This window comes from Rhipicephalus microplus, chromosome 4, assembly GCF_043290135.1.
Source record: "Rhipicephalus microplus isolate Deutch F79 chromosome 4, USDA_Rmic, whole genome shotgun sequence".
Lineage (NCBI taxonomy): Eukaryota > Metazoa > Arthropoda > Arachnida > Ixodida > Ixodidae > Rhipicephalus > Rhipicephalus microplus.
The window spans coordinates 59,256,709-59,272,312 of NC_134703.1; the positions used below are offsets into that span (position 1 = coordinate 59,256,709).

The window sequence follows — 15,604 nt, forward strand, 5'->3', positions numbered from 1 at the left end:
AACGTGAGCACCGCAGCATTGCGCCGCCTTTTGCGTCTCTCAGAGCTCAACCTCGCAAAGCGCGTAAATGATCTCATTAGCAGCTGCTAATAGCTAACGAACACAGCGACCTCTCGTGCAACGACAGGTCGAGTGGCCAAGCTTTCAGCCTGTTCGCGCGGTCACGCCCGCAAGTGTGAGGTGAACAAGGGAATGACATGTCGTTCTTTCCGCAGGTGTGTGGGGCATACAAGTGAGAGATTGAGTGAGGTGCAGCCTGTAGTCGTTGTTACTTCGGGTAATAATTCTTTGCGTATGAGATGTTCATATTTGGTTTTAACGAGAACGTTAGCTACTCTCGTAATTGTGTTGATTGAAGTTGGTTATTCAAGCTAACGAAGACATGGTTGCACAGCTTTCATGTTCTTTCGTGAGAACCAGATCTTATCTCCTAGATGGTAATCATGTTAACTATTGCTTAAACATTAGTGCAAAAATATTAAATATTTCCTTGTGTATATCGGCGAAAGCCGGAGAGCGGGAAGGGGGGGGGGGAGAAAGAAGCGGTCATGTTTTTCACATGAATTCACTTGTAGTAGAGCACACACATAAAATGGGACACATGAAAACAACTTAGCGAAATGATAACCTTCAAAGCAAAAGCTTACATTTGCTCTCACTGTACTCATTTTTCACTTTTATAAATAACGTAGGCGTGCGAGAAATGGAGTTTGGAATAACTTCATATGACGACTAACATAGGGGCCACAATGATACTGGGATTGCAGTTCATAAAACTCAAAACTCACTTCGTGTTCATTATCCTCAGCCTCCCCATTTCTAGAAGAAGGATAAACTTCCCCCCACCACTAAGCTGTTCGTCTTAATTCATATGCTGCAGCACTGCAATCGACTGAGAACGTGCAGTTATGGTATTGCGTCAAGCTTCACTATATAGGAAACGCAATGCGTGTATCTAACTTCGCCGAGCTATGTCTTACAAGAAGCCTGGTCACCGGTTGTATTACTTGGTGCGTTACCAAGTAAACAGCAGCCCTTCATCTTCAGGTTTTATATACATTTCAAAATGCTCCCGCGTGTGCCGTTCGATCAGTCGATAAGTCGAACGTACAAAATACTAGGTTGAGATGTCTCACTTTAGCCGTACCTTAGAGCCAACAGGAAGAGACCCGTCCTCGCTAGTCATATGACAAACATCTGGATTGGCTCCACTTTTGTGTCAGAAGCCTGAACTTTTGAAACTTCATTCATAAATATTGTGACATACATTTCTTGCATGGTTGTTGAACAATCAGAGGGCCCAAAACAAAAACTGTCCGGGGGACCTCCTAACAAAAAGTAAACTGTGATTTAGTTTATCAGTTCAGAGTGAAAAACAAGCCTAGAATGCGAAGGCTTTTTTTAAACCACGTTCTCTTATACTTTATGCTACGCCAAAAAAGAAAATAGGTCGGTAGGATCGACCTTTCTAGCGCACTAAAGCTAAGATCCACCCTTCCTAAGGGAGGAGGAATGTATGAATATAAAAATAATCAATTAAATCTCCCTGCACTTCTGCGTTTCATATGAGCTTACAAATCAAGCACCTCTTCAATATGCTGTTAATCCCCCGTCTTTTAAAAAAATACCTAAAGCTGAAAAATTAAGAAAACTTCGCTGGCAGGACACCATTTTTTTATTATTGTTACTAACATAGTGGTTCAGTTGCAGGGGATCATTATCCAGTTTCCTACCCTGTCTGGTCTTCGAGTCGCAAGAAACTACTAAGTCAGTCCACATTTGCGGCAAGATAATTACAATAGTCATGCCATAGAACGTAAAAAAAAACATTCATCCCTCATGTGACATTTTTCACAGTCACGCGCACCAAAGACCACTGCTCTAGACTATCGTAGCTACCGCGCACATCCCTCCCTCAACGTGAGCCATCATTCTTTTTTCACAGGTTGTGCGTCGACGCTTCGGCCGTAATGTGACATATTCGGACAAACCACGCAGTCAGGTACACCAGCTGGACGCTGCCAACGGGCCTGAAAGTGTCATGGATACAGTGTTCTGCAAGTGCCTACTGTGGACTCTAGTATGTTTGCAACTCCTTTTCGGTAAGTCCCGCGAAAAATATTCGGTTTCTGGAAGGGAAAGTGTGCTTCTTTAACAAATAAAATTATTGACTAGGCAGTTCAGAGATAAATGCGAAGATCATCACACAACGTCGATGCCGTTTTTTTTTTGTTTTGCGCAAATGTGTATCGGTGCAGTACGTGTCAAAAAACAGTTGGTGGCTCGTTTGCTGGATTTCGTGCCGAACGGTTGTGTCACCCGCAATCTCCGACGTCAGCGAGGCTCTCGCCGATTGGCGCGCCGTCCACGATCTCATCACGCCATGTAGCTCTCACCGAGTGGTGCACTGTCCTCGGTGAGACCTTGTCATCCATCTTTCATATCTCAATATTCTTTTTGTCGCTCTTGGGCGGCGAGTGCTCTCTCTCTCCTTTACTTTACTATTATCCTTTCTATCCCCATTCTCCCAATCCCTGCAAGGCACTGCACCGTGTCGCCAATGAGGCAGACAGAAATTAGTTGTCTTTTTCCCTTCTTCAAAAACAACATTGTCATTCAGGAAACAGCGCCAAGAATAGAAGTGTTCGGCCCATATCTCTGACGACTGAGCACCTTCTAATGCACGTCAGAACATTCATACGTATATAAATGATAGCGTATTGCTCACGCACAGCCCCGTCTCTACTGCAGACCTGTGATCACGGGGAAACGCAAACGACTACATAAAAGAGGAAAAGATTGTCTCTCAACTACGGTGATAAACAACAGGGGCCTAAGGTGTGGTACAATAAAATGTAGAGATTCCGGATGAGTCGATCTTAACAATCAGAAGGATGTGAACCACTTCTTTGTCGGCACAGAAATACAGAGACTCCCTGAAGCTTCGCAAGCCCTACGGACCGACTTGACTTGATCGTCTTCTGAAGCAGCTTCGCAGCGTTAGTAGGCAGATTTTTTTTTTATCAGAACGTGGGTGGGGCAGGGGATTCAACCAATCTTTATGAATGTGCGTTCGTATCTTTGTATGTGTGCGTCCACATATACACATATGAAGTTGAAAGAAAATAGCGGTGAATTTGAATCCTTTTAGCAAGGCCCCTCCACCCCTGGCAGTGGCAAACCCCATGGGGTGTGTCGAAACTGGTTTTAGTGTGCTACTACGTTTTTTTTTATTGTTCATTTTAGAGTACCGTTAAGTATTATTCTTTTTTTTTTCGTCTGCAGAACTAATTGATATGGAGTACCCGAGGCACTATGAACCTCAGCCTCTCCACAGCAAAACACTTAGAACAGAACGGAAACCGTGTGAGCTGCATGTTAATAAGTGTACGCATAAGATTTCAGCCATATCATATTGCATTGTCAGAGTTAGGCGCGGCACCGCTTGCCGAAGCCTTTAATTAGAACTCTCCACTTTAAGTCACCTACTGGTCAACAGCCACAACTGCACCACAATTCAGCATTCGAGGTCATCAGCCGCAAGTGATAAGGTATGGACGGGAGCATTGAACTCCCGCTGTACTTCGTAAGACCTTCATAGCATTCTCCTGCACACGCTTACCTGCAGAGCAGTCGGTGAAACCGACAGTTGAGCACGTTAGTTCTTTATAGTAGTCTGCAACAGGAAGGGGTATTTGTCCTACCAGCTTAAACAAAAAGGTCGCAAAATAGAAATCTAGCCAACAAATTCGCAATGACAGGATTCAGTATAAACATCAATAATAAGTGAGCACGAATGATAAATGAGCGAGCGGAAGAAGACGGAAGGGCTCCCGAATCAATTTTCGTTCCGTTACTAACCTCTCGCCGTTCCTTTTGCGTGCATACAGAAAGCCCAGTTTTGTTAGCGCAGTGCGGCGTCTTGATGAGGAACCCAGAATATGGTTATGCATGTCTGATTAAGTCGGTCACGTTCCATTCAATCGTAACGAAGTAACAAAAGCAGCCATCACGTTCACCGGATAACTAACGTCCATGCGCTAGAGTTGGCACACAGAGAAAAGATTATGAAACAGTGATGACTCTCGGCGAAAGACTTTGCCATAACAAAAAAAATAAGTCTCCTGTCTGGTCTCGGAATAAATTATGCAGCTTCTTCCAGCACCAACGAGCGACGATGCTTTTTTCTTCTATCAACCCACCCGCACTCTGCCAGTGATTTGATTCTTCCCACACGTGGAAGGAAACGGTGCTTTGTGGGCTATGCATAAAACAAATAATATATGTTATAATAATTACACAGAGTAGCGTTCATTGAATTACAATTGCATGCAAGAAATTCCTGAGCATGATGCGCCGGCTTTCCTATACATTTCAATGCCATATGACAAGCCCATTTACTCTTCACATATCATTGGTGAAGGCTTATATCTGTACAGTGGTAAATTGTGTGTGTGTGTGTGTGTGTGTGTGTGTGTGTGTGTGTGTGTGTGTGTGTGTGTGTGTGTGTGTGTGTGTGTGTGTGTGTGTGTGTGTGTGTGTGTGTGTGTGTGTGTTTAGCGCTGAATTATTCAATACCTTTTTACGCATTCCAAGTTTCGAGAACCGTTTGAAAATGTTTTGTTCGTATTATTTACATTATATTTGCTAGAAAGGAGGTTGTGTCATACCTTTATTGTTTTTTTCTAATTATTGCACCTTTGGCTTTTAAATGTGAAGCATTTCTTAGCAAGCTTCGGCGACTTTGAACGTATCTTTCTTTCTATCTATCTATCTATCTATCTATCTATCTATCTATCTATCTAATCTATCCATCCAACCAGCCGCCTACTTCTCTTGGCTCTAACATACCGGGCAATAGCACATGGTTAACTTCGCTGTCTTCCTTTTTTCTCGTTTCTTTCTGCCCGTTTTGATGATAGTATTAATACCAAAATTGGTATGGCATAACATGACTGTATGACGAACATAATTGACTAAGGAAGGAAAGAAGCAACAAAAAGGAAGAAGGCAGGGAGGTTAACCAGAAAGACATCCGGTTGGCTACCCTACACTGGGGGATTAGGGAAGGGGACAAGAAAGACGAGAAAGAGGGAAGAGAGGAGAAAAGGGGGTGGGGGAGAGACTGACAGTAATTTCACTGCAGCGTGTAGAACTCTACCGCATGTCAGAGGCGTTCACACAAGCCTGTCTTTCTCAGGAAACACAGCAGGGCTTTCACTGCCTTGTGGGCTGTCGAGGCATGTGTACGTTGCTGTAATAGCACCTGCACTCAGAGGCCGATGATCCAGTCGCCGCATTGCGTTGGCAAGTACTTGTCTATCTGAGGCAAATCGAGGACAATGGCACAGCAGGTGTTCGATATTTTCGTCGGTGCCGCCAACATCGCACGCCGCACTGTCAGTAATTCCGATTAACGTGGTATAAGCTTTCGTGAAAGCAACTCCCAGCCAAAGGCGATAGAGAAGCGAAGCTGCACGTCGATGTAGGCCGGGTGGAGGCCGGAGTTGTAGTGAAGGGTCAAGCTCGTGCAGTCGTGTACGTCGTATGCTTGGTGTGTTCCACTCAGCCAGTGTGAGACTGCGGGCCAGTTCACGAATCTGCCTCGCCGCATCCGCTCTTGAAAGCGGAATCGGAACGCTGTTCGCTTCTTTATGTGACGTGCGAGCAGCATCACCTGCAGAATCATTGCCGCCTATACCACAATGCCCAGGTAACCACTGAAAGACGATGTCATGGCCTTTTTGTATTAAAAGGTGGTGAAGTTTCACGCTTCGGTAGGTCAACTGGTCGTGGCATCCGCGTCGGAGAACTGATATAAGGCACTGTAACGCTGGTTTTGAGTCAAAAAACACAGCCCATTTACCTGGTCTTTCTTCTGAATCGATGTGTTCCAGTGCATTGTGCAGAGCCTCGAGTTCTGCCGTCGTTGAAGTTGTCACATGTGAAGTCTTAAAACACCGAGTTACCCCTTGTGATGGTATAACCACTGCTCCACCTGAACTAGACGGCGTAGTAGAGCCATCCGTGTAAATGTGCACGTGGTTACTGTAGTTTTCTTCCAGTAGCAATAGACTCAGTTGTTTCAGGGCATGTGTCGGTAAGTCCGATTTTCTCCTCATTCCTGGAATCATTAAATGAACTCGCGGCCGGCTAAAGCTCCAAGGAGGAAGCAGTGGCTTTGATGCAGGTGCGTATGTCTCAGCAAACGATGAACGATGCTTGTAGACAATAGTGCCGTATGTCGTGCGGGGCCTTTCAGCAGCTAGGCTCGCCAGGTGGTGAGAAGGGGTCCTGGCATAATGCCTGAGGTGCATGCGCATTGTCTCGGTAATAATATGCGTATTTATCGAGTGATCTTGAGCGATGGCAATGGTTTCAGCCGTTGAAGCACTGCGGGGTATTCCAAGGCATATCTTAAGTGCTTGGGCTTGAATGCTCTGAATTGCCCGCAGGTTGGTCTTGCCGGTGTTAGATATTGCAGGTAAGCTGTACCGTAAGAATCCGATAAACAGCACTCTGTACAGCTGTAGCATGAATGGTATGGGCACTCCCCAATTCTTTCCTGCAAGGAATTTTAACATGTGGCATGTTGCGATCAGCCGCTTCTTCATATAGTTCACGTGTGGAGTCCACAACAGGTTTCTATCTATTATGACTACCAAGAACCTGTGGCTTCTGCTGAACGATATGTATTCTTCATTAATCGATATACTGTAAGCAGACATTGGTTTCCGCGTGAACGCTACCGCTGCACATTTTCCGCTGGACACCTCGAGGCCTTGTTTACGAAGATAGCATGACGTCGTTGTAGCAGCCTTCTGAAGGCGAGCGTGAAGCTGAGGCCTTGTCACACCTGATGTCCAAATGCAGATGTCATCAGCATAGACAGAAAGTTCTAAAGTGCTAGGTAGCTGCTCGACTAGACCAATGAGAGTTAGGTTGAAAAGGGTAGGGCTTAGCACTCTTCCCTGAGGAACTCCTCGGCTGCTGTAATAATCAGGTGTTGGGCCATTCGCTGTCATCAAGTAAAATGATCTCAGCTGTAAGTAGCTGTACACCCACATATATACCTTGCCACCAAGACCTACTGTTTCCAAAGCACTAAGGATGGCTTCATGGGTGACATTGTCGTGCGCCCCCTTAACGTCTAGAAACAGGGCGGCGCACAGTCTCTTACAAGCTTTCTGGTGTTGAACATATGTCACCAGATCAACAACGTTGTCGATTGACGAATGACCGCGCCTCAATCCGGTCATGGATACTGGATAGATTTCGTAGTGCTCTAAATACCACTCCATTCGTGTTAGAATCATTCGTTCCATTGTTTTTCCCACACAACTGGCAAGTGCAATAGGACGGTATGAGGCAATATCCAAAGGAGATTTACCAGCCTTTAGAAGTGGAATGAGGCGACGTGACTTCCATGCCTGGGGAACCGTACCAGTCTGCCAGAAGTCGTTGTATAGGCATAAGAGTACCTTCGTAGCTTCGTCTCCAAGATTACAAAGGGCACGATAGGTAATGCCGTCAGGACCGGGTGCTGAAGAACGTCTGCACAGAGCCAGTGCCGCCTCTAGCTCATCCATAGAAAACTGGTATTCCATACGGGGATCACGTGAGGGCGGTGGGTTGTCAAATGTTCCCGTTCTTGATACTGTGAAATTGGAATCACCGGCAATTCTTCTACAGAAAGATTCTGCGACGTCAATCTCTCTGCATCGAATTGACTAATCATAACACTAAAATTGTGACATTATTGTCATGAATGTTATGATTTACATTTCATTGTCTTGCTGCTCTTGCGGTGGTTTCATTCACATGATATGTTGCAAAACCAGTATGGTATGACATGACTGCATGGCGAACACAAGTGACAGACCCTAACATGAAAATCATGACATGCTTGTCATGTATCAACTTGACTACATTCCAATCTTATGATACGCTCGCGTCCGTTTCACTAGCTTCACATATACCAAATATGGTATTACGTGACGTGAAAAAATGACAAAGAGAAATGACAGGTCCAAACATGATAATACTGATATGCGCGTCATGTAAAACATTACTACATGCTACGTTCATAGCGCGCACACGGCCGTTTTAGTAGCTCCACTAAATTTTGTATTACGTGACGTGAATAGAAGATGGCGGTAAATGACAAGTCCAAATATGATAATCATGGTATGCGTGTCATGTAAAACTTGATCAGGTGACGGGAATAGAATATGAAGGTAAATTACACGTCCAAACATAATAATCATGACATGGAAGTGATGTACGGCATAATTTACTCCTACCTCGTAACATTGTGCCAATTTTAAAGTGGCATATCAACCATCCTCAGTCATGCTTCGCATAGCATCGATTCCCACTGTACGTAGAATTTGCTTTTTTTTATTTAGTGCATTACCTTTTGTCCTTAGTTTATATAACCCCTTAAAACTTGTAGCCTCTGTTCAAAGCTTTTATTTATTTTTTTCATACATTGTCAACTAATACTTATAACCCCAGTTCTATAGACACTTCTTGTGCCCTTTCGGTGAAAGATTTCAGCTTGCTTGCTCCCTCCACTCTTTATTATCTTCCACTCTATCTCATATTTATGCATTTTATAAGTAGTATAATGACATCGTCACAGTAACAATAGTAAAAATGATGATGACAATGGTAATGACACTTATAATTGCACCAAGTTTTGTCCATACCCTCCACAGCCCTGCCATATCGACCAACATATTTTTCAACATGGACACCAGACTGTTGGGACTGCCAAGCGTTTTATCACTCTGAAATATTATCTAGAATTTGTCACACGGAATAAGCTATACATACCGATGATTTTTGAATCAATATTGCAGAATGGCTGACAATGCGTTTTGAGTGGAACAGTTTGGATTATTTTGTTTCTGCGCGCAAAACTTTCATAAGTTCATATCAACGTGTAAAGGCCTTTGAATGAAGGCTGCAGATTGGCAAGCCCTCACGGACGTGAAGTGTTCTTGAACAAATGGCCCTTTTTTTCTCTATTATGAAGGCGAGAGCCTTATAAGTCTCATCGACAACGTAAAGTGGCCGTTGGCGTCGGTGTTGTCGTCATGACTTCAAATGTCTCCAAAGTTGTGCCGTAATCGTGATGCCACTGTGAGGTCATATAATGGCGTCCTCACAAGACATCATCGCTTGGTGAAAGGTGGCGAGTGACGCAAAAAAATGTTCGCGTAATGACTTCGCTTTGACGCCGTCATGACTTCAAGTGTCACCAAAAGTATTGACGTCATTGTGACATCACTGTACCATCACATTATGGCGACATCACAAGACGTCATCGCTTGAGCAAAGGTGTGCGGCTACCGGGGGTACGGCGAAATCACATCGGCTTTCGCCTTAGAGTAACTTTTGGCAAATACGTATATACCATGCAACTTTTTCGCTACGGCAAGACGCCGCGTAGTTACCAAATAAGTTGTACGGGGTCAACATGCCCGTCAGTTCAATCGCTTCGAGACAATTTAGCTAATTTGGCTAGTAAAAAATATTATCTAGAGGAATCCATTTTGTGACAGCAGGCGTTGGCTCTAGCATTGTTCGCATTTCACGGTTTTCTAATTCTATAAACAAAACATAACTTGGTTACTCGATATTTATTAGGCGTGTTTTTTTACAGGCAATTACGTTAGAGCTCGTGCATAAATTTAACGTGTGTCCATGGACAAAATACCGAGCAGCAAATCTTCTCGAATTGCGAGAGGAAGAAAACAGTTTACGTTCGTGGTGCAGCGGTACCGCTACGTTGCGCTGTCAAGGCGACTGCCTACTTATTTTCTTGCCTGTCAACAAATTGACCCATCTCTTTCGCAGCTACGACCGTGTTCCTAAAACGTCTCTAAAGCCTCGCGGACAGGAACAAACACCCTCTCAATTGACCCTTCGAAGAAAGAAGGACGATAAAAAAAGAAAAAGAAGAAGCATTTTCGCTGAGGACCGGCACAGTGTTATGTGACGGGTCTACCGTCAGGCTACGCCAAATCTGGGCCAAGCTTTTCATTGCTTCAAGGCCCAAGAGAATGGAGGTGACCGGGGGTGACGTTTGAGTAGTCGGAGCAAGCGCACGTCTTTATTCACATATTGTAAGGTCGGTGGTGTGGGAAAGATTTCTTTTTTAAGCAAAACTGAATGAACAAGCGATGGCTAAAGATGTATTGAGCAAACTTTTGGGGAGATTTGAACTTCACTTTCCAGGCGTTGAAAAGTTAACACGCAATGTCATTGACTCCTTCTCCTTTTGTGATTGACATTTATCGGCTAGTGCGCCTCGCCGGTTATCGCTTAGCCTGTGTTCTTAATGCTATTCTTTCCTCGCTGAAGTATATCCTCACCACACGTTTAAAGCGCTATTGTATGAAACAACTTAAATGGGTACTGAGCTAATGGGCTTGGTGGAGAAACAAATTCTACGAACAGGAAACACTGCGGGGAACAGTTGGGCCAAGTATTGTATAGTCGCATGTGGCACGTAAAGTTTACAAGGGTAGCGTGACGTTGCCCGTAAAGTTTACAAAAGTAGCGTGACGTTCGAAACTAATTGGGCAAAAGAAGCAGAAAAGCAGCATTGCTGAAAAAGTAGTGCGGTGATAAATTCTATAGAACATGCGTGCAATCTGAGTTGAGCGGACGACAACAGTGAAAAGTTTATTGATTGATATGTGGGGTTTAACGTCCCAAAACCACCATATGATTATGAGAGACGCCGTAGTGGAGGGCTCTGGAGATTTCGACCACCTGGGGTTCTTTAACGTGCACCCAAATCTGAGCACACGGGCCTACAACATTTCCGCCTCCATCAGAAATGCAGCCACCGCAGCCGGGATTCGAACCCGCGACCTGCGGGTCAGTAGCTCAGTACCTTAGCCACTAGACCACCGCGGCGGGGCACGCCACGAAGGTTCATCACCATGCCACGCGGTAGCATGTGGGTTCATCGCGCGTATGCAGAATATCGTTCCCCGACGCCATCACGTGATTTCTGAGAAAGTGTAACGGCGAGAGACCGTGGCACATTTGCACAGCGCGAGACTGCGAGTAGTTATGGCGCAACTACGGAAGTAGAGACAAGGACAGGAAAGAGCGCTGTCCTAGTCTCTTGTTCCGTAGTTACGCCGTAACTACTCGTAGTCTTGCGCTGTCCAAATATGTTGATCACCAATCACCAACTAGTCCAAGCATCTGCCTTATCGTGAGGCCACAGCCACTTAGGCAGGCCCCACCGTGCTAGCACGTGCCAGCGCGTTTTCCCTAAAGCCCCTGTAACTTCGAAGTTTTGGGGGCCTTAGTTCTGACTAGGCTACCACACGTTGGTTCATCGCGCGCCTCCAGAATCACGTTTCCCGATGTCATTACATTATTGCTGAGAAAGTGTAAGGGGGAGAGGACACAGCGTCTTTTTCAGCCCCTTACACAGGCCGGAAAGCGGTAGCGCGTGAGCGCGTTCCGGCAGTGCTTGGGCCAGCTGTTGCGCATGCGCATTAACGGTGGTCACGCCGCATACCAAATCGAACTCCGCCATAAGCTGCTTCGCATTTAAAAGTGAAAGAGAGAAGTAGAGCACTGCAGGCACAAAGGAGTACTTTTTTTTCTTTATTTAAGGCACAAAGGAGTACAGCATGCTCATTTGCGCAAGCATGTGTGTATCCGCCTTTGAAGGGGAAAATGTACCACCTTCTGGAGTTTCACAGGACATACACTCCTCTCACCGTTCCATGTAAAAAGTATGAGTAGAGCGGCTACCGCATTGGTGATCGAGGGGCCACTACCACGACATCAAAACTTACAAAGGTCAGTGCTACAAAGGTCAGCACAAAAGTCGGTGATTTATTTTGATATAAAATACAAACGAGAAATATGGAGGAAAAATTAACGCGACAAGAAAATGTGCAACATACATATAAATAAAAAAAGACGTTGCAAAATAAACAAAGTTATCCCAGGTAAATAACGTTGGCTTGAGTTCTTTGACTACAAGCAAACAATCCATGCCTACGTTGGTGATTAAAATCAATGCAATATTCCGCTGTACCCACCGAGCGTGCCGCCATCTCAACTTCATTAACGGCTCAGTGCTCTCCCATAGTTGAGTACGAAGTACTCGAAATTGTCAAAAAAAAATTTTTCTAGACACTTGTTGGGAACCTCGCTGGGCGTAACCTCCTTGGCATTATCAAAGTAAGTGTGAGGCCCATGGGACGGCTTTGTGCCCTCCCATTGTAGAGTACCTAGTACTCTGAATCGGTACCCACTTTTCTAAACGCACAGGTTCACAGGACGGCTTTCTGTTCTCCCACAGTAAAATTCAAAGCACTCTAAATTGATGACCACTTGTTCTGAAAACAAAGTCATTAACCACTTCAAAACGCAAAGGTTTTCTGGCAAACATGCTGCTCTCTCATGGTAAAGTAACAAGTACTCAAAATCGTTAACCACTTTTTCTAGACGCACGGGTAACGTTTCTGAGCATGCAGCCTACAGTGTTTCAACGAAGTCTGTGTGAAACTACGTCGAGCGTTTGTATAAAAAACACTGACGCAATATTGAAGTTTTAGTGTATAAATGTTTCTAGTGTTTGCATAAACCAGTTCACTAAACTTTCCTTTGCTACCATAGCAAAGTTCAAAGTACTCCCAAACGTCAATCTTTCCCAAACAAGTCTCGTATCGACTGACCTGAGAAGCAGCTGATGGTGATACTGCAAGAACCACTCACTGATAATTGACGCGTAGTGAAGAGGTCATAAATCACGCTAATTTTTTTTCCACGGCTGGGGCTGGACTACCAGTCCCCCTTGGTTAAAAGCGAGTGTCTTCACCACCAGGCCACCTACACATGCTTGCCCAATGCGAACTGAGTTGAAGCATTCAAATTCATTCTGCGGACGATCGAAGAAAACAAGTGGGAAGCTGTGCACTTGTGGTGCGCACCTTACTGCAATATTTTGTTTTCGCAGCTAAAACCGACCTTCTGGACAACTCGTATAAGGCCCATATCTACAAATGCACATTTAAAGGGCCACTCACCAGGTTTGAATTTTTGAGCTGACAAGCTCATTGCGTAGACAAGACGTTGATGATCACGTCTGCCGAACTTTGCAACGCTACGCGCCGCGGAAATGGGCCAAATTTTAAGATGAATGCTGCTCCCCCTCTGCTCTGCTGGCGCACGCGCAGAGAATGAGGACATGACGTAGGCGTAGGAATGGCCCTACGTACACGGCAATGCCGTGACGGTGGTCCTCTACGTAGACGAGTCTGCTCTGACGTTGTCAACAGTATACCACGTGGCATGGCAAAAATTATTTAGCGCAACATGAGTACTTTATTTATTTGTTGCTTTAAGAGATTAATAAAACATGAAATGAATAATAAGACGCAATAAAACATTGTGCGCGCTTTTCCTTTATTTTTTTCCCATGAAATGCTACGAGATGCGAGGCTAATGTGCCAGCGTTTCGCATGCGTTCGTGTCCCTGGGGTCAGCGCATTGAGCAGACGACCGCTGTGGAACGCTCCTACGCGTTCGCGCACTGATTATGCTCATTTACTCTACCGCGTTTAAGCTAGCGTTTCAAAACCATCCCGCAGAAACAGGCAGAAGACCACAAAATAACACTGGTCAACAAAGCAACGCTCCTCGCGTTCTCAGTGGTTGGACTTCTTTGGACACGTCATGCACACGTCACTTCATGGTTGGGTGCTGGAGAGGGTGGGGAAGAGATTTGGCTTGCGAAGGCTACGCGCAGGAGCGGCAAGGGTTTCGAGTTCGCCTCCTCTCATCCTCGTTTCGCGCCACTTCAAAAAACCTGTTTTCTCCACTCGTGAACTGATTAAAAAAAATTTTGTGGCAAAATGTTCCTCATCGGACACCCAATAACTTCCACTGTCTAACTGAAATTCGGTATGGGGCCTGGTGAGTGGCCCTTTAAGGAAAATTCCAACTTCCACACAGTTTAATTCCGAACACGCATTTCCATGATCGCGTGATGGTCCTTTCATTTTTCCGTTCTAGATGCTCATGAACGCTTTAAACATTAAAGACGCCACGCCGATAGTGCCCTAAATCAGTGCTCTGTGGGGATGACATCAAGTGAAGCTTATATTGTACTGAAGCAATATTCCGGTACGGAAATGACCAAATCCTTGAAACTATACAGTAGAGTGGCCGGACTGGAAAGGCGCGGGAGCGTTTCGTCTTACAGCTTTCGCATTCTTCGCTCGCCTTTCCGTCCGGCCGTCACTATCACGATCGCAAAGTTGAAACGATAAGTTGAAAAATTAAACCCTTCTAATTGCTCAGTTCTTAAGTGTCTCTCTCCTGAAAACGCTTCTCAGAATCGCCATTTCAACAGTCTTACATATAGGTATTACAAGTATGGTCAATGAAAATGTACGAATAAACAAAGCACATCTCCAGCCTTCAACGATGTCTCTGTAACGAGTCCACCCAATTTCTCAGAAACTAGCCAACGCCTTCCCTAAATATAACTGGTGTGCGTCCGTGGGGGATGAGGAGTTTTTTTTTTTTTTTCAAATTCCTCATCACCAGCTACACAAACTTCGTTCGAAGAAAATTTGTCTATGCGGCCGTGCTCGAGTATATTGGCAGACTACCGCTGTTCCATAGTAGGATATTCAATACACCCAATAATTGCCTTCTATTCTAAGACCAAAACATGTGACACCTGGTAAGGGGTACCATACGAGGAAATAGTCTTTGCACACCGCAATCATAGCATAGCTTCCCGCCATGGCGGCCCTCCGTTGAGTAAAGCACAAATGCACATGCGCTCGCTTCAAAAAGCTTTACAGAGACTGCGCTTCCAGTGTATCTGAAGCCTCCTCATACCCGCATCTTCTTCTTTTTTTGCGCTATTATTAACTCCAAACTAGGCAGCCGCCTATTGCCGCAACTGCCTCAAGAGAGAGCAAGGCCAATCAAGCGCATCTGGCAAGCGAGATGGAAGTCTCTAAAACGGAAGAAGTCGTTCTCACGTCGTTCTTGTCGTTTAAAAAGCCACAAATATAGAGAAAGAAAAAAAGAAACACAAGCTAACGTTGCCGTCGATGTGTGTCTGCTGTGTGCATTGTGTGTAAAGCTGCTTCATGTTTGGATCGTTTGAAGGAAGAACGCTTGACAAAAACGCCCATCTGTTCGGGCTCGCGTTCAGGAAGCACTGCGTTGTAAGCGGAAGCCGTGTCGTCTGCTAGCACGCACAGATGCTTCTGGCGTTTGAAAAGTTCTGCGAAAGACCGTGAATCGTTCAAAATCACGCGAGGTATTGGGCCCGAGCCTTTGTTTACCGGTAAAAAGTGTCGGCATTCTGCTGACTAAAGCATAGTTTTTAGAACCTTCCACGTGTGCCACTGACGGTGCCAGGTCAGTAGCAAGCTGTCACCATGGCACTTAGTATATCGCGTTATATATGTATACGCTGAATGCGCTAGAAAGTTATGAGGAATAAGTCGGACGACATTGCGGTCCACAAATCTTATCCGCGGGCTGTCAATTTCAAATTCGACAGGTGCTTTCGTATCTGTGGGCAGGTGGATAC

At 45.1% G+C, this 15,604-nt stretch overlaps 1 protein-coding gene across 1 annotated transcript in view; it reads left to right on the top strand.

Moving 5' to 3' along the window:
- Window positions 1-1,975: 1,975 nt before the first annotated feature.
- Window positions 1,976-15,604, top strand: part of LOC119172017 (uncharacterized) — a 121,908-nt gene continuing 108,279 nt past the window's right edge. The window contains exon 1 of the mRNA XM_075892824.1: window positions 1,976-2,102. Coding sequence (XP_075748939.1) covers window positions 2,042-2,102 — 61 coding nt within the window. The 5' untranslated portion in view covers window positions 1,976-2,041. The remainder of the gene's footprint in view (window positions 2,103-15,604) is intronic.